Below are 20764 nucleotides of genomic sequence, written 5' to 3' on the forward strand. Positions count from 1 at the left end.
AGATCTCTGTTGGGTACATGTGATTTTGGAGGACTATAAAAATATTTTTGTGTTTCGGTATTTTCACATGTTCATCAAATTCCATAGTATTTATTTCAGTTCATTAAAAAACATAAGGCATATGTATTGGGTAGGTATTTTAGTCAATAAATACTTTTGTGCAGTTTTTCTTTAACAGATAAGGTGAACAATACAATTTTAAGTACATGAAAATGTGTCAAAGTTGCTCTGAGCACTTACTTGGCTACAGGTATATTGATATTCTGCCAGTCTGAATTCTGTATTCTGGAGTTCACAGGAATATTTTTCTTTCAGAAAAAAAAAATAAAAAATCTTTCAGATTAAAAAAATGAAAATAAAAATGAATTGTATGGGGAATTTGATCAAATGGAGAGTAAGTGTCATTTCACTTTTAAAAATGTGTCTTTTCTCAAGTCCAATCAAGTATTCCTGCAGTAATTCTTTGCTGGAGTATATTTGAAAACTAATATGTAAATTATCTTCAACATTCTTTTGATTAAATCTAACAGATGCTTAGTGAAGATCAGGTGTAGGCCCTCAGCCAAACAGATTTTCCTGTCATTGGGCAAAGTTGCTGCCAACTGCTTTGGCCCCAAGGTGGCCCAGAGTAGGAAACACCTACTAGGAATACTGAAGGTGGAGGAGGGGTTCTCTGTATGTTTCCATCCCCCTTCACATTAAGTGGAAGAGTATAACTTCATTGTTAATAACCATTTATGTGTATATAAAATTATTGTAACAGTTCATTGTAAAAAACAGTAGGAATTGTCTGAAACTGAAGGACTGTGTTTATGAACTGGCTGTGTTTTATTCCATCTTCAGCATTATGGAAATTTACATGTTGGCAGACAGAGCCATTAATACACTTGTGCACTTACATTAAGCAGCCTTTGAGTGTTTCACACCTCCAGAACACCACAAAACAACAGAAGCATGATATGCAAACCAATGCAATTGCTTTCTCATTTGTCTTACAGTTTCATTCATCAGAATATATGCTTTAGTTCTGCGCCAGTACCAGTATAGAACCTAGTTTCTCCACAAATAGTGCTAGAACCACAGTAAAACAGAAACTGATTTTAAAAACCTGGGTGCTATAAAAAGAAAGAAACAAACAAAAAATACACATGTAAAAATTATCACTTCAAAAGTTTGTTTAAACTGTATTCTCTTTGAAATTATGATGCAGTCCTAATCTGTTTCTCAATCTTCTATAAAAATAATGATAGAATTTTTATTTATCAACAGCTGCTTGAAAGCACATTGCAAGTGCTTTCAAGGTACAGTTTTAATTTGTGTCCAGAACCAGAACTTGTGCTTATTTTTCTCATTTTTCATTAAGGAGGAGGCCATATAAAATTACCAATCACTTGCTTCTGTATAAGAAAAACTTCACAAAAGTTACTGTGGAATTTTGGGTGTTCTGTTAGTTTAAAACCCAGTATGCTACATGAATTACTGAACAGAGTTTGTTGCCTTCTCTCTCCTCCTTCTACCTCCATTTTTTTTTTTTCAATGCAAGGCACTTCTCTTACTAAGGGGTTTTCTCAACCAATAGCCACATCTTTACCATTCAGCTTTAATACAAGCCGTCCTTATTTAATAGCTGCCCTCATTTAGTAGCCAGACCTTTATCATTTGTCTTTATCGTGAAAACCCCAGGAGAAAGTAAACTTAATAGAAGCTGCCCCAGTTTAAAGCCATAGAGGGATGTAATTAAGTTTAACAGAAATTGATTTAACAGAAATTGACCTAAAATATAATTAAATAATAATAGTCATATTATGTGTGAGTTTGCACACCTTAACAGACTGTTTATCCTAACTTAAGGCGCTGTTTTCACATGAACTAAAGATAGCTGTCTGTTTTAGCTCCCAGACTGGCTGAAGAATGGAGAGATCTTCCTCCAGCACTCCCATTACTTGCCACCTCTGTAGAACCAGATAGGTTTGATGGCTGTGGGTGTCCCAAGTGGAGTCCCTAGTAGTTAAGTTAAGAAGAGATTTAAAGAGTCCCTTGACTAATGACAAAAGAATGAATTTGAACTCTAAACTCTGTCTACATAAGGATGCACTCTTTTTTTTTTTTTTTTCTTGACTTTTGCACAGTTTAGCTTTAGTGTAACTTTGAAATGAATTTCTTAGTCATGAATTCTGATATTCCTGAAAGATTTCACAAAATCACAGAATGGTTAAAATTGGACGGGACGTCTAGAGGTCATCTGATCCCAAGTCCTTGCTGAAGTAGAGACACCTGGACTAGGTTGCCTAGGACCATGTCCAGGTAGCTTTTGAAGATCTCCATGAGAGAGACTCCAAAATCTCTCTGGGCAACCTGCGCCAGTGCTCCGTTCATCTGTACAGCACAGAAATGCTTCCTGGTGTTCAGGCAGAGCCTCTTGTGTTCCAGTTTGTGCCCATTGCCTCTTGTCCTGGCACTGGACACAACTGAAAATAGCATGAAATTAGGAACTTCCAAAACAATCAAGTAGGAAACACAGTCTTAAATATTTTTTTTTCCTCCGAAATTTTGCTGTTTAGATTTTAGTAATAATTCTTCATCTATAGCACCCATTTGTACTCAATAAAATACCAATGCATACTGTATTCTTTCCAAATATGGATTAGTTGGATGGTTATATACATTATTACATGCATTAAAATAAATTCCTTTACTTCTCACTGAAGTTAGTGTATTTCATTTTGAGGAGAAATACCTTGTTTTGAAACATTCTTAAAGCTACATCCAGCATCTCTAAGACTTGGTAAAATAGTAAACAATGGTAAATAAGCCAAAAGCAATTAGCATAGACTATGACTTCATATGATGCATTAGAATTTTGTTTTATGTGAAACAATTTCCAATCCATGATAAGCAAATGGACATCAATTCACATAAATTAGCATGCTGGTGCCATTATATCAGAAGAATTTATGGATAACGTCAGTTGCCCAACAGTGTGATTAACTTACAGTTCTTTGACTAAGGTTATCTACACGGTGGCCTTTAAACTATAGTAAAGCAACTTTGCTATATGTCAGGTGTGCAAGTAGAGATAAGATTTTGGGATGTAGTGCTCCATTTGCTGATGAATGGCACCATTTAATTTTTTTCCTAGGTACAGAACTCAGTAAGATAGCACTATCAGAAAACTAACAAAGCAGTGGCAAGGTACTGGTGTAGGGGGTGCTTGTGTAATCAAGGCAGGTAGTTCAGCTTTCTTTGCTATTGAATAAACGCTGACTTAAAGGTAGCAAACTAAGACCTGAGTCTAGCTCTAACGAGCATTATAATGTATTTAAACACTGTTATGAGTATAAATCATGAATTTCACACACTTAGAGGATTAACACCAAATTTTTCTCTCCGCTACTGTTAGCTTTAGTAGTGAAAAGACCTTGAGTGTGGCCCTCAATAGTGTGATTTTCATCCAAGTTTGACTAGCTGTTGTATTAGTGGATTTAGTATCTCAGTCATTATAAAAGCTTCTTAGTCTTCTGGTATTGCAAGCAAAATAGAGAATACAAAGTGATAAAAATCACTTCCTTGTCAATACATATATCCATGTCTTTTATGCAGTCTAGTTTTTTATAATATTGTGAAATATTATGTGAAATACAATACTGTTATGTGTTGCTGGTGATCTAATCCAATGTTTAGCTTTCCTGCAAATATATCTGATCTTGTAGAACTGAAAAAAGTAAGAGCATGGAGCTTATTCTTGATTACTGGAGCATTACTGAGGCCTATTTACTTTTAACATGACAAGCACTTTGCTTCTTAAAACTTTTGAGGTATTGCTGTTTTTCATAAAGAGGGCTTGAAATAAATCATGGGTTGTCATACTAATATGAGGAGAACTTGCTCAGCCTCCATCTGTCTGCTTCTTTCTGATAAAGATAAGTCCAGGTGCTGGCTATTTTCTCAAGTGTCAAAGTGTTTTGAAGAATGTATATATTGTCTTATAATTCAATTAAAATGTTCCTCCTCATTGACTGCAGAAGCAATTGATTCTGTAGTCTATTTTCAATTAGTGCCAAAGCCTTTCAGACAGCTCCTTGGAGTTCTTGCAACAATAAAAAGCTCATTTTTGTAATGTTGTCTTTCGCTTCATGTTTAATTAACTAATTTATCTTCAACACATCTTCTTTTGCTTGTCTTCAAAGATATCTAGAAGAAACACATTATGCTTTTTAACTTATCTACCTGTATTAGAATTTTCTGAATGTAAATGTATCCTGTTAGCTTTCTTTGGGAGATAGAGAAACAAAAACAAGTGCCAATTATGCTTTCTTTAATTTAAATATTATTTTTGAGTGGTAGTACACAGAACTTGAGCCATCTATGCCTTTTCCAGAGGACTTTAGGTGTAACTGCTAGATCTGGTAGGAAACTTGGAACTAAAATCCCAGATCACTGAAGATCCCAGAGTACTTCCATGGCTACAAACCTGATGTTGTTAGGATGTTAGGATATAAAAAATGAGTTATCAGAATCCTCTTTGTGATAACATATTTAGTTATATTATCTGCAGTCATGCAATTTGTGATGGTTATTTCTTCTTAAATTTTGTTGTCCATAAATCCAGCTTTCTTCACAGATTCAGAGCATAAAAAAACTGTGAGAAATCAACCCATTTTCATGTCTTCTGTTCACCTACCTTTGTAGATATTAACACATATCTACATATACATATATCCTTTTAGACAACTTGTATGCTTTTATTCCTATAGGTTTTTAATAGTGCATTTTGCAAACCAAGACATATTAGATTAAGTTTTTGTCTTTTTAGTTTGGTCATGCAATTGAAATGAACTGGCTAAAGCTGTAGAGCAGGCAATACCTTGCTTTAACTCCATAGGAAAGCACTTTCTGATTGTACTGAGGTTACGGTAGGAGCCATTATAATTACAAAGTAAGCTAAATTCCCAGTGCAGATTCAGCTAGAAACACCTCAGTTGTGCCTTATTCTATTTATGTATGTCTTGAGCAAGTGATGAAGGCAGTCTTACCATATTTTTTAGCTAGTTCTGTGTAATATAGATCAAGTTTTTCAGATAAGCATAAATAGTATAAATAACATAAGTAATCAGTTAGACTGTGGTCTTTAAAAATGTGAAGGTTGTTTGTTGTTTTTTTTTTAATTTTATTTTTTTTGTACAGCACTAAGCACCACATTTGGACTAGTAGCTTAAGCATTAAGCTTTATTTCACCTGTATCAAAAGAAAAAAAAATTAATTGGAGTCTGTAGGAAGACAATTTAGGTCCTGGCAATAACTCATTAAACCGTATTTATTTTGAAATTGGTCTGTAAAATTACTGATAGTTCATAAAACATTTTCTACAGACTGACTAACCTTAGCATTTTGTATTCTCCTACATACGCAGGCTTTACACTCTTATGTTTTGTCTGAAGCAGGATCTTGCTGTAAAATAAGTAGAAAAGGGGAAGAGGTACAGTTTCATTAAGCTCTAACATATCATTGACTGTCAGGTAGGTCTTGTTATGCTGTCCATCCTCATTTAACTATCCCACAAGATCTCTTAATGAAGTTAAGCCCCAAGTTCACTCCAGTAATTCTGTGGCAAGAGTTTGTGCAATGTAACAATTCATCACTTGTCAGGAAGGCACTTTTAGTTTATACATTTAATAAGGGCATCCTCTAGCTTGGTTAATTAGAAGTGAACAGTTTGCATATTTACTAAATGCGGAGTGTCATTGCCACCACGGCCTATTGCCTACATGAATTATTTCTCTATCTGCAATAAACAGCTGGGTAATTATTACTGCCATAATCAGATAAATTCCCTCTGTAAGGCTTTTCTTACATGGCAATTCTTTGAACTCATCCAAAGCTGAACAAAATTTATGAACTCCAGCAGCTAGGACACTTTTTCATAGTGTAGTGTCCCTGTTCCTTATTTCAAGGACATGTAGAGTATCATAAATATTGTGTAAATTAGGAGGATAAATATGATTACCTAAAGATTACATATTAATAAACTTGATTTTCAAAATATAATTCTCAGGTTGTAACTGATTAAATTATAGCAGTTCTGGTTTTATCTAATTGTAGAGACATGACAGGCCATCTATATACAGGCTATACCAGGTTATCAGGGAAGAGCTCTACCACCTGAAGACTAAAGACTTGTGAGAAAGTATATCAATATTTTTTTTATGTGCATTTCGGAGAACTAGTCATTTCAGGTGTCTAGGTCATTAGAAATATGATAAATTTTATGTGCCATTTACTCAACTCATTTGAATAGTTTCTTCTGTCATTATAAAGAGGTGATGGTGTACAGTTCAAAAACAAAGCATAACATTTTCAGTTCAAAAACAAAGCATAACATTTAAATGCATGAATTTGTGCTACATTTAAAAATAGATTTTTGTTGTTGTTGTTGTTTGCTAAAGCAATTTGTGTACAGAGTTAAGTAACGAAGCTTGCTCTATGCTATTCAAATAGTCCAGGTCATATGTGAGGGTGTGCATCTACAGATGCATCAGTGAGTACTTAGTTTTCACATACATCTTTTCCAGAACCTGTTGGATTTAGCTTATTTTTGTGTTCTCCAAAGAAACAAAAGAAAATTGAGACACCTTTTTTTTTTTTTTTTTTTTTTTTATTATGTTGTAAGATACTGTGATTGAGTGAAACTAAAAATTTACCATTAACCTGCTCACTTACTTCATAGCTCAGTATTAAATAAGGAGCATACCTCAGAATTTTACAAAATGTGAGCATTTTGAGATGGCAGGTATGCTAAGGACTACCAAACTAAATAAGGTGTTCTTTCAATTGCCTTACCCAGTGAGTGGCTTCTGAGGTTAGACAGCATTTCTCATTTCACATTTACATGAGAGAAGTAGAGAGAAGTAGAAGCTACAATGGTGAAATCCTTTGAAAAGAACCACACCGCAGTTGTGTTTGTTCTTAGAAGTGTGGTATGTAACCGTTTGTATTTTTGCAAATTCAGGACCTGATTTTTCACTGAGGATAGCTTATTGATATTTCTTGGAGTTTTTTTTTTTTTTTTTATGGTGGCAAGTCATCATCTTTCCTTTTGTGTTGGTAATATTCTACAAACTCTCACAAAAACGTGTGAGATACAAAGCAGTATATAGCCTCTTATCATCACTTTGTTGTGTTTTCCTTTATTTTTTTTTTCTCTGAAGAAAGGCCTAAATGACAAAAATGGATTAAAAAAAAAAAAGAAGAAGAAGAATGAATACTTTTGGTTTATTACTTTTAGATTATCTAGATCAGCCACTTGTGCTATCTAAGAGTTCTCTTAATTCTGAGCTCACTCAGATAAGCAAAGGAAAAAAATAATTTTCTTATATTTTTACAGTCTAGAACAGTAAAGAGGCATGACATATGCATGGCTTTTTTTTTTTTTTTTTTTTTTTTCCTCTAGTGATGTTCATAGTAAATTAATATTCTGAATCAGATGGTCTAGTCTGACTTCAGATCTACCACTAATATCATATCCATCAATTTATAACAATATTTTAAAAAGCACAATAAGGTTTGGCTAAACAAGATCTAGTTTGATTTAATAACATCAAAAGATAGAAAATACCCTTTGTATTCTACTTCAGGAGTTAATTACCTTTGCCATTCAAAGTATGTCCCAAATTTCTCCATTTAATTGCTTTCATTTCATCTTTGAACCGTAGCTTCTTGTTATATCCTCCTCTACTAGTCTGAAAACACCTTTAGTATCCAGAATCCAGACATTAATATAGCAACCTTTTAGTTTTCTTTTTGATAAAGAAATAAAAATAACTTTTTTTTATTATTCTGATGTTTTTTTTGTCAGCTTATGTATTGTTTTATATACCTTTTTATCATAGTCATAAAAAATTTTTCTTCAATTCTGTGAATTGCACTTTACAAGTCTTGCATGCAATTTGTTTGTTTGTTCGTTTTAAGCTGTGCAAAACATTTTCCTATTGTTATCCCCCTTTCAAATTCTTCAGACTCTTCACCTTGTAGGGATAATTACATGAACCCATTAAGCTGTTTATCCTTGACAGTGAAGCTAAATCCCAGTTCTTTTACCTTGAACTTCATGGTTCCTTCTGCCTTCAAACCAAAACAGCTTGACAGTGTTTAAAGCAAACTTTTTCAACTTTTTTTTTTTTTTCTTCAGGTGGGCTATTATTTTCTTGTCTGATTTACTAGCTGTTTGAAACAAAAGCAAAAACAAAAACAAACAAACAAAAAGAAATTTACAGCTTCATCTAGTAGACACATCTGATTTTTCAGGTGCATGGCACCGAAAATGATGCAGCACTTATTAGTCTACTTGTACTTGGTGGTGGGAGGCATCACCATCATATAGCTTTGCAATGTATTTTACTCAAGAAGTCAGATTAAAAATTATATGCTTAGATATAGACAAAAGAATCTAAACATTAGAAGTACTCCTTAGCATGAATCCTTTAGGATAACTCCTTTAGGATGCCTAAATCTTTTACTGAATGTACTTTGTCTTATAAAGAAGAAACCAAATTTCAGAGAATAAACTGAGTGTCCTATTGCCTAAAAAATGCATATTTTTTGGCATGTTGATTACTTCAATGTTTTTAAGGCAACAAGAGATACAGTATTCTAGCATTTTTAAGAATTGGGATCTAGTTGATAGATTCAGATCCCTCATTAGCCACTGCTGTGAAACAAGTACACACACACAAGTTGCGCTACACACAAGTAGCACTGAAATACTTTAAAAGGTCAGATCACTTCCAGAATGATTGCATTAGCTATGTTAAAAATCCAGTTCTTTGTGGTACCTTTCATAATTTTTTATGCTTCATAATGCTTTTGTGCTTTGTTATGCTTTCTATGCTTCAGCTCTGGGGCCCTCAGCACAAGAAGGAAATATTAGAATGAGTCCAGAGGAGGGCCATGAAGATGATCAGAGATATCACCTCCACTATGAAGAAAGGCTGGGAGAGCTGGGGTTGTTCAGCCTGGAGTAGAGTAGGCTCTGGGCAGACTTTATAACAACCTTCCAATAATTAAAGGCAGAGCTGAGGAGAGACTCTTTGTCAGGGAGTGGAGAGATAGGACAAGGAGTGATGGCTTTAAACTATAAGAAGATAGATTTTGATTGGATATTTGGAAGAAATTCTTTACTCAGAGGGTGGTGAGGCACTGGAACAGGTTGCCCAGAGAAGGTGTGGACATCCCATCCCTGGAAATGTTCAAGGATGGGACTTTGGGCAACCTGGTTTAGTGGGAGGTGCGCCTGCCCATGGCAGGAAGGTTGAAATTGGATGATCTTTAATGTCCCTTCCAACCCAAACCATTCTATGATTCTATTAAAAAAAGACATCAGAGATGCTCAATTGGTAACACAAACTCTGTAGTCAAATTCCATACTTACGGAACTTGAGAAAACTATCACTTGAGAAAACCATCACTGTGAAGTTGTGAGATTTGGCATTACTTCTGTGCTCTGTGTTATGGGTCAATACAGAAAAGCTCTCTCTGCCTTGCCATTGTAAAACCTATTTAATGTGAACAAAATGTTTGCAAACATATGCAAGCTCCTACATGAAAGTGAAAAATATGAGTCAGACAGTAGGCCTCTGAGTCAAATTGTTGCTTAATATGCTGAGAAAGAAAATCAACTTGGCTGATCACCTTTAGAAGTTATAACGTTGTGTTTGCTTTTTAAATCACATAATGTTGAATATTGTAACTGTTGCCAAGTACCATATATGAAGGTAAAAGGAATATAGGCATGTCTACATTGTCCTGCACTGCAGCAGAGAAATAACAGGTTAAAGGAGTTTGTTCTAGTAATGTGAACAGCTTTACTGTAGCAAAACATAGCAATGTGCTTTCCTCTAGTTACTACTGTGCAGATGGTAGCACATATAATCTTCTGGGAATTACAGTGCCAAAAGATAAAAAATACTTTCACGTGACATTCATTGTAAATTTTCATTGGTAGTTGTCTATGTTTAGACATCTTCTTTCATATGTTGCTGGAAAATTTAAGAACTTGACTGCTCTCTTAGCAGCTTAGCACCGACACTGTGCTAGAAATGATCACTTCTGCTGAACTGCCATCAGACTAATTTGTGTTAGGAATCTGTAATCCATTCAGGACCAGATTTCAGCTTTGTTACCCCCAGTTACTAATTTCGCTGTTTAAGCTTGTTTAAGGGTGATTTTTCCGTGAAGAGGTCAATAACAAGCACACAAGGAATGAAAAAATGTTAAATAGTTGCACCCATTTGCAAAACGAATGCTTGTCCATAGTTGTTTTTTTTTTTTTTCTTTCCTGTTACTGTTAGCTATATTACTATAAACCTGAGCATAAGTGAAGTCAAACCAGTATACTTGGATACAGTTCCTCAACCAAGAGAAGCTTCAGTAGTGTTGATGTTCTGATGCTACATCCACAATGGGTAGATTTTAAAATTTACTTAAATCAAAATAGTTAAGCTAACAAAACTTCATTGTTTAAATCAGACCATTTACAAAAATGGCTTTCAAGTGCACAGCATTTTGTGTTGCTAATCTGTAGGAAGTAAATTCAGCTTAAGGATTTATATACTCGAGGAAAAATATTTGGACTGTTAATTTTACATGTTTCTGAAAAAATAAATAATTTGGTAGATTTTAAATATGTGTGAGGAAATGTTCTGTATAACTTGATATTTAAACCTTAATTAGAAAATTCTGTATAATAGATTAGGGAAAATAATCCCTTTTTAGTTATAAACTGGCTCAGTTACCAGTATCTTCAAAAGCTGTTGTATTCTGTTGAGTAACTGTGAAGCAGTGGAAATTGGAAGGATACATCAGTCTGTTCTTTCCTATCAGCTGATACATGCTGTGTCCTGATCTCCTGATCTACACAAGGTATTCATTCACTGTATGCCCTTCGCTGCTATGTTCATCACATTTCCTACATAGTGTATTGATCACACTGTGGACCTTGACTGTTGAACTGGTATGTCACCTAATTCCATTGTCAGTGTACGCTATGTAATTACAGGAAGTTGGGCAGAATATGTTCCACTATGCACAAAGGATAATGGAATTTTAAGGTGTTATGATTTTCTTTCTTTAAAATTAATGATAGAATCTATGGGGTGTTTTTTCACAGTTGCTTTATTTTTGTTTATTTTTTCATCCTAAGGAGTCATATTAGTTTCATGTTCACTGCACTGCAATGACAGTATGGTAATAGTCCTCCAGATTTTGAAGAGAGATGTGTCATGATTAAGTTGTCGAACAGATTGATATAATTAGTTTTGTGGTAGGTGTTCTAGACCTCATAACCCTAATAACTGACTGCACCATTGAACGTCTGTTCCATTGTAACTTGAGATCAAACATTTTGATCAAGAGTTTCTGTCAGGATGCACATGTGTATTGAGTATTCAAGGGCAGCAAGCTGCCCCTCAGTTCCTTCTACTGCCGAGCATTTTCTCTGGTTCTTGACATTGTAAGCTTTAAAAATCTAGGTATATGTGTGCTTGTGCATACAATAATGGTAAAAATAGCATTTACCTGACTGACATAATTTTTATTACCACATCAGGTGATTATGTCAACTCAGCCTGCAGAAGTCCAGCTGCTTGTATGGGACTTTAACGTCTCAGGACAGTGGAAACATTCTTTACCTGGCAGACTGGACATCTGCTCAGAAATTGACATTAAGTGACCCTACTCTTTGGAGTCACTTAAAGTTCCCTTACAAGGATAATCACTTGGGGTTCAGTTAATTTCTCTGTGAGAAAATACTCCCTGATGCAAGGCAGATTGAGATCTGACTTTTTCTTTGCATCTCTGATCTGCAGTCTTCAGGAGAACTCCAGCCATTTATCTCCTTTCATTAGATCCCAAGGAATACTGTTAGTGTATATTTCTGCTTTTCCTTGATCCTCTACAAGCAGAAAGGAACCGAATGACAGTTGCTCCTGTCCCATCTTTTATGTTTATAAAACGTGTATGAGGAGATTGAGGACATTTAGGATATGCGTGTGAACACATACTGCGTTGCTGAGTATTATGATTTTGAACATAAAAGGCCACTTGAACAGATACATGAAGACAGCACATACCTTACAGTAATGTAAGTACCCATTTTTTAACAGGGAACTCTCTGTGGTATATGAACACAATACCTTAAAAGAAGTATAAGTATTGATTCTTGTCTGAATCTCTTGCGCAGTTCATCAGTTTCCTGATGTTTGCGAGCTGTTAAACCTATTCTCTAACCTTTTAGTTTACTTTTATTTAAACATTCAAAGTGTTGGAAAAAGTAGGAAATAGCATGCATCTTTATGTTGTAACAAATCACAACTTTAAAATACTAATCAGAATAGCGCTTTTTTTTTTTTTTAATTATTTTTGCAAGATTCGAGTGGCTCAGCATAAGAAGTTGTGTAAAACAGAGCTAACCATTGATTTTTTTTTTCCCAACAAAATGATTGTATAATTACTTTGAAGACTTTAAAAGTTTTCTTTTACTGAAAACGATGGGATTTTATCATTATCAAGAAGCAAATACCTGTCCTTGTATTAAACATGCATCCCAATCTGAATGTAAACTAATGCATATATCTGCAATCAGTCTGATGGGGTAGCTCTTTTAATTTTATACTAGCTAATGTCTATCTAACAAAGTAACAATGAATTATAGAAGCACTTTCTGGAACTTTTTCACTTATGTTTTGTTACACTTGGAGCAAATACACTGTGAAATCCTCTTGGTGTTTCACAGAGAAAAGAACAATTTTTATCATTACATTGCCAATGAGTGGTATAATTTTCAGGTATTTGAATAACATACTATGGCAAATATTTCAGAACAAATAATATACTTTAAGAATGGATTTATCACATATTTCACTGGGCAAGGCTTCACAGTTGCAAATATGTCATGTAACATGGTAGTATATGCCATGGTGGAGAGGAGTAGGGGGTTGCAGAGCCTCTCTGCTCTGCTCAGTAAATCTGAACAGGTTAATTTAAATGATCTAGGTGGAGGATGATCAAGCTGTGGCTAACATAAGAACGTAGTACGTGTTTTCTGTTAAAACTCTGCCTTTAAAGCATAAGCTCTCTAAACTACTTTTACATCCTGGGAAAGTCTATATATACTTCATCTTTTACCCAAATAAAATAGGTAAAGTCAAATGATAATAACATGGCAGGTCATATTCTATTCTCGCATACACCAATGTAATGTGAAATCAAGTGGCATGCAGTGGTATATGAAAAGTATTGTCCCCCTAATTTCATTTTCAGTTCCTCTTTGAGCAGGGAGGATGATACATGATCAGGAAGGTAAAATCCATTTAGTTCATCTTCTATGTTAAGGTTGCCTACTGCTGTATTGCAGGAACCATTTAAAATCACAATAACTTTGTACTCTTTCTGGGTACTCTAGAAAACAATACCAACTATTGATTTTCTCAGATGCCCTTCTGTTTAGTTATTATTATTATTTTATGGTTATCTAATCAAAGGATCACAGAATTCCAATGAAAATGCAAACGGAACACAATAGTTTAATAAAGTTCAATAAATGTAGGTCAGTATGGATTTGTAAAATGATGAAACTCTATGTAGAATTATGAAAATCTGTATTTTGCTGAAATCATCACTTCAAGCCCTTTCCAAAAGTGCCAGGAACAATATTACGTGTATATTTTTAACCTTTATACAGACAGCAGGAGTACTGTCAACCAAATTTGCATCTCATAGCTGGAACCTGCACTGCTGCCTACTGCATAATGAAGTACCAGACTAAAAATAAGTTACCTTGTCATATGAAAATGTTTTATTGTCAAACTATATAAAGCAAATAATTTTATCATTGACAAATCAATAACTACTTCACAGATTTCTTACATGTGATCATTTTTAATTGTGGTCTTTAAGCACATGAATTGATGATCCTATGCCTGGTTTCAATTGAAAGAAATATTACCTGTTTCAAAGAAAATGCACTTTATATTACTCAGTATGTTCCCTTTTTGCAAGAAAATTCATGGTAAACTTGTGCTAACAAACGTTGATATTCTTCTGAACAGTTTTTAGATTGTGATAAAGCATCGTATTTGTCAAAATTTACACATATTTCCTCTACAAAGGTATTCAGTGAAATCTCTGTGAAAGAAACACTGGTTAGACTTGTTATGTAGAGGAAGCCAAGTTTGTAGGAAGATGCAGTAGGTGCTGTTAAAATACTTAGATAAGCTTTAAGATAATGAAAAAATTATATGTTAAAATAAATTGCTCTTTCTTTTTTTTTTTCTTCAGTTGTAAGTTAGTTTAATAAGCAGTACTATTCTAACTGTAAGTCATGCAGAAGGCAGATTATTTATGAAAATAACAAAATTATTAATTAACCTAAAACATGTTTTGCATTTATAGAACTCTTTTTCTCTCAACAAATTTGGTGAAGCTTTAATCATGCAGGCCAAAATGTTTTTCTGTATTCAGTTCTCCCCCTTCATACCAAAGCATAAAAAGTTCTTCCTGAAGCAAACTGCATTGAGAGTCCACAAACAAGAAAGTTATGGATCATGCATGATAGGCAGTATTCCTAATATCAGATGGTCCCATGAAAACATTATTTACTATCGCTGATTGAACTTGAGTGAACAAAGAGAAAGCTGGGCCTAAACTTAAGGTTTCAATCCAAAGGTCATTTAATTTCATGGAATTTTCAATTGACTTTAATGGAAAATTGGATTTGTTTTCTTTGAGCAGGGAAATATGTTGAAGGTGTAACATTAACTCCATTTAGAAGTCTAGATTTATGTCTATATCTCTTGTACACTTTTTTTTTTTTCTGTATAGTAACAGTGAAACCTACTACACAATGCATAATGTGTGGGTATTAATCCACTAACAAGTGAAATAGTAGATTCATGTCTATTTTTAGAATCTCTGGCTTTGTTGCTGCTATTCGAATCTTTGAAATCCTTGAAAGTATGATAAATAAGACATATCAAATAACTTTAGAATAAATCTATGATAAAACATTTATTCTTTCCAGTCTAGCAATGTTTGCACCACTACATACCTCTTATTTTGTGTTGCTTCTCAGACAAGAATCATTTTAAGAGCTCTCTTCCCCAAGACAGAATCATCCATATATTCTGTACATCTCTACAGAACAGTATAATGTGTGATAGATATATTGTAGCACAACTGACAAAATGTATGGACTGCAAAAGTATGTTGAAGATTACTTGTAACTGCTTAAAAACCACAAACTTTTAAATGTGTTAGGGTACAGCATTAATGAAAAGGTGTAACAATCCAGAAAGGATCATGATGATTTGAATGATAGTACAATCTAAAAGGATCATGAATTGTATTGAACTTCTACAAGTATTTTAGACATTCTTTCTATTTAATTTCCTTTTTAAAAAAAAAATTATTCAGTGGTTGATTTCTATTTAATTTCAGCATATGCTGAATATTAAATATACAAAATAATTTTGTAAATTTGTATTAATGATGATGAGAAACATTTTACATCCCGTTATTATTACATTTGTAACACAAATGTATTCTTATCAATATTTTTGTTTGGAAGATTTCATCATAGATTGTATTCTAGATAACAAAGCTTCCATATTCACTGTTGGAAGAAGTGCATGAGTACACAAGAACATGAATAAACTCTATTAATATGTTGCTAGACGGTTCATCAGCTATAGATAGTGGTAAAGCTGAACAGATGCCTGTATTCAAAAAAGAACAAGAAATAGTATTAAATATGTTAAACAGATCATATGCTCTGATATTGAAAGTAAAGTGGCAAAAAATAAAAGAGCAGTGTTGATACTATGTGCTTTTTCTGTTTATCTATTTATTTATGAATGATTGATATAGAGCAAAGAGTTTTCAAGTAAAAATGCTTATGTACCTACATGCAGTGACTCTGAAATCTGTACCTTAAGGACAAAGAAAGGTCACCAATCTCTCCAACTCCTAGTTCTTTGTCAAAAATGGACACAGTTAATGAGGTTTGTTTGGTACAGCACAAATTCTCAGACACAGATAGAGATCCCTTCAATGGAAACAAATTTGTTTGGCTTTACCAGGTTACTTAGCGATTAATAATAGCCTTGAGATGCAGGTCAGAAAGGTCATCGTACCCGCTTGCCAACACAATCTAAAATGTGCAGCTAGTCTGGCTCTGCAGGCTTTGAGGCCCCGAAACACTATGCATAAAGTAAAACAGGCTATTTTCCAACTTCTTTTTTCATATTAATAAGCAATTTTCAAGAGAAGGGTGGCAAAATGGGGGCCATGCCACTCTAAGTAATTCATTTATTTTGCAATTTAATCTTATGTTGGAAAAAAATTACACTGCTGCAAAAGCATAGCATGGTGATTTTTAAACGTCAGTGTGCTTCATAAGTAACCTTGTATGAAATATTGTATTAGCAGACTTTAACAGTAAACTGCAACAAAAAATACTTCCAGAGATTGAAAGACTTGTACGTTTTCCAATCGCTATTTCCTTTTTATTCTATTTTTTTCTTGTATGATTGAAATAAAATGTGTAAATACTTAATATTTTACTTATTATAGTTGATAAAAACTTGAAATATAGCATAAAATATATATAAATTCTACATTACAACTTGCTTTTAAGAATGCAGTTTCAGTCTTCATGTTTATAAAGCAAGTATTGCTCTTTCACATATTTTGATGAACTAATTTAACATTACAATAATTAAAATATTTAGAATAAGTCTGATTCACAGTCTTAAATACAATTCCAGGAGTAATATGAATTTCCAATGGGATTTTTCACATTAGCAAACTTACCCACATGCATATTTTGACAGGATTTGACCTTCATCCTAGAGCATCTTATTTAGTATCCATTGGAACAAGTGAGACCATTAATGTGGACCTCTCTAAATACTCAGTTTTGATGAAATATTTAAATGATCCAGATATGCGATCAGTGTATTTATCTTTGCTTTTTATTTTATCATATGCTCACATGCTAAACATACAAACAAACAAAAAAAGCCTAGAGTTTACTCACCTAATTAACTTTTAAACAATCTAAATGCTTGACTGAATATTCTTGGTGTCTTTGGCACAAAGGTTAATTTGAACTATCTATTTCGTAATAACAAAAATAACAAATGGTAATCAAACTGGCCTTTTGGAACTGGGTAATAGAATTTCATACCTGTGCACTATGCAAATAGCACAAAATTTTGTTTCTATGAAAAAAGGCATCGAGGGGGAATCCATGACCACTTGTCTTCAAAATGTTCAGTTAGAATCTCCATTCTTTGGAACTGGGATTAGCTACAATTCCTTATTTTTTGTACAATGAAATCATTTCCAGTGATCTGTGATTCACAGATCCTGTGAATCCCTTATTGAAGAGAGACCCATCTTTTTGATGGCACTGTGTGTTTGTAAACCTCTCCCATGCACTGTATTCTGAGGCAGTTATGTTGTCTCTTGTGGTGTCCTGTACCATTGCTATCAGAGCAGAGTAGAAATTGACCTGTGCAAGAAACCTAATGCTATGGAAACTCCTCTTAAGGACATAGCATGCACAAAAAGTTTACATCCAGTTCTTCTCCAACTGTATGTACTCACAAAAGGCCAAAAGGCCCAGGAGTGAATATCAACTATCACCATGTCTACTATCCTTTTTCAGGCCATAACGTCTCTCCTGTTTGCAGATAAGAAGGAAATGTCACAAAGCACTAACCAAAACACAAGTGAACAACTTTTATTTTGATACTTTTTCAAGGAACATTGCTAAATTAAAATAACTTCTGTTAGAAAAATTCAAACTAAAATGACTCTTAAAAATAACAACAAAAAGACATATATAAATGCAAGTTTATCAAACTATTAAAATACAAATTGACATAATCTTCAAAATAATAACTAAATTACATGAACTAATATACAGTTTAGAGTTTTAGCATTTTAATTCTATTTCTTCACAGTTACATCCACGCTGCTGTGGAACTGAATGAACTGTAATTTTCCATTCCAGTAGTGTCAGTATACTGCTAATAGATAATAGCCGAAAGCTATGAAGCTATAAAAGGGTTAAAGTAAAATAAAACATGATCAGGTCTTTTATTATTGGCATATAATTAGCAGAGTTATTTTATTACAGGAATGAACTCCAAGAGTACGCAGAAATGAATGAAAATGAAAGGAAAAAGAAGGACCAGGAAAAGAAAGAAAAGGAAAAGAAATACCAAGCTCGAAAGATGCATTACCTCCTTAGTACTGAGCAGGTTGGTATACGTGTCCCTGACAGCTCATGCAAACCACTTGGGCCCCCAGCCTGACAAAGATAAACTAGCAGGCTGAATGGGACATGACTTGTTGAAAAGATATCACAAAGACACTACTTCGAGTTCAATTTAGTGCTTTTCTGTAGGCAAGAGCAGGTACCATGACTATTCCATGACAGCAGCTTCATAGAGGCAGCATCAGCACTGCTGGCAGAAAGAGTCCAAGTCAGCAGTTTGATCTGCCACTGTGATAACACAACACGAAGGGCATAACCTCGCTTTAAAAACTCATTTTGACTGGCTTATTGTTGTGTTGTTGCACTTGTCAAGAACTAACAAGTTATTAAGCTGAGAAGGGATTTCATTCCCCCCCCCCCCTCCTTTTTTAATTGAGCTAATGCTGGGACTAGTGCTGTCTTCTGCTTGTTTTTAAGATAGATTGTAAATGCAGTTTTTCAGTGAAAGCTTTTCCTAGAACTGCCTGAATCAGCTTATTTAGAATGATTGTTTTTACATAGAAATGCCTCATAAATTTTAAATATTTACTGATTAATTTGTTTTGTATTGATAAAAGTGATATATTTTTCAAGATTTCTTATGTAAGCTGCTTTGCAGACAGGTGACCATGGCAGTATATGTATCTTATACAAAATTAATATGATTGGTAATGCTTGTGGTTTTTCCTTTTATTATTAGTCCCCTTTTTGCAAACTTTTGTAAAAAAAGATTTTGTATCCATAAATGTTTGGTAATTGGTTGTTCTTCATATGAATAAGGAACAATGGGAAATCATGGTATGCTGGTATGAACTAAATACTTGTGGTCTTTTGTTGATTCCTACTCTTCTTGCTTTTCATATCTAATTAATTATAATCTGTGTGTAAGAAATGTTAAAGCAGGAAAATACGATGTTAGTTACTGCCAAAAAAATTAATCTTTTCCTCTGTTTGGGAATCATTTGTACTCTATACATTAATAGAAATATTGTTGCACTGACTGAATATCAGTCACTAAAAAACAACTTGTAAATAAAATTTAAGTAATTTTATTTGAAACAAAAGTAATTTTATTTGAATAAAAAAAAAAGCCCATTAAAATACTAGTAAATAAAAAGTTTTCTGAATAGGTTTTTGTCAAGGGAGTTTGTTAGTAGCTGAAATTATGTATGAGCAATTTATGTAAACCAAATAAGTAAACATCAATATGTTTACCTGGAGCAGAAAAAGTAGGTTGTTAGAGACATTGGAAGACTTGTGATCTAACAAAATTGTAGTAAACTTAGTTCACTTCTGATAATACTGGCTTAGCAAACTGTAATGCATTGTTAAGGAATAGCAAGCAGGCCCATATTTCAGCCGTCCACCTGGAGGACTGCAGTAGCAGGCATCAGTAACTATTATGATCTGATGAATTTGGGTCTCAATTTTGCAGAATTAGAATTTAATTAACAGTATTTTTCACAACAAAAGTATACTTGGTTTTGCCTGCTAAGATGTTTTGTGTGTATGACTCGGAGCCCACAGAAATTTTTCCTTTATCACAGAACTATGCTCCAAGAACCATCTTTTTTCTAAGCTAGTACTTTAAAACATGAATGAATGTAAATTAAAGGAACACTTACAAAAAACCTGAAAAACAGCATACATATATATGAAGTAAGTAATAATTGTAATCAAGCTATGTATTCCACAATTCTATATAGTCATAGAATTTGATATCTTCCTAAGATAGAGGGCAAATTATTTTGGTGCAGAATTTACTGTTTTGATGGTCTGCTCCTGGCATTTTGCTCTCAATATCCCTGCTGTTCTGCCCTAACTACAACTGCATCTTGCTGTCTTCAGAGGACAGTTAACTGGATTACCGAGCAAGGTCCATTCATTGTATCAGTACAACCAGGCAGCAAAAGTCAACACTTCTGAGTGAGTAAAGGAAACAATATCATTTTTAAGCAGAGGACATAGTAAATGAAAAGAGGAGAGTGATGAACTGGATTTATTGTAGAGTCATATTAACTAAAGCCCAATTAGTTGTGCAGATGATCTGCTAAAGTTTCCATAGTGATGGAGCTGAGCCATTTCAGGGATCAAGGCTACAGATATTCAGGCAAGCTATACGGAGAGCAATAAAAAAATCTATATTTGCAATAATATTTTCAAATATATCCTATAGTTGTGAATCTTTTTATTTTACTACAAGCATGGAGAAAAGTGTGTTTACTTATGGAAAGAAAGGAATTAAGAAGTTATTGCTCCTCAATTTTAGTAAAGAAAGTTGTGTCAATTTCTATTCCTTACAAGCTGAAGCCTACAAACTCAACTCAGAAATATGTTACAGGTTAAGCAGGGAGATGATCAAGCATGTAGCACTGCATGATGTAGCAGACAATACAGAGATCCCTTCTGTCTTTAAAATTTATGAATCCTTTATTGAATGCAAAATTTTCT

The 20764-nt window shown here is 33.8% G+C and overlaps 1 protein-coding gene across 1 annotated transcript in view; it reads left to right on the top strand.

The window, feature by feature from the left end:
• SPATA17 (spermatogenesis associated 17) overlaps positions 1–20764 on the top strand; it is a 94995-nt gene that overhangs the window by 20542 nt on the left and 53689 nt on the right. The window contains exon 6 of the mRNA XM_032185266.1: positions 18194–18317. Within this exon, the coding sequence (XP_032041157.1) occupies positions 18194–18317 (124 nt within the window). The remainder of the gene's footprint in view (positions 1–18193; positions 18318–20764) is intronic.

This window comes from Aythya fuligula, chromosome 3, assembly GCF_009819795.1.
Source record: "Aythya fuligula isolate bAytFul2 chromosome 3, bAytFul2.pri, whole genome shotgun sequence".
In the NCBI taxonomy this organism is placed as follows: Eukaryota; Metazoa; Chordata; class Aves; order Anseriformes; family Anatidae; genus Aythya; species Aythya fuligula.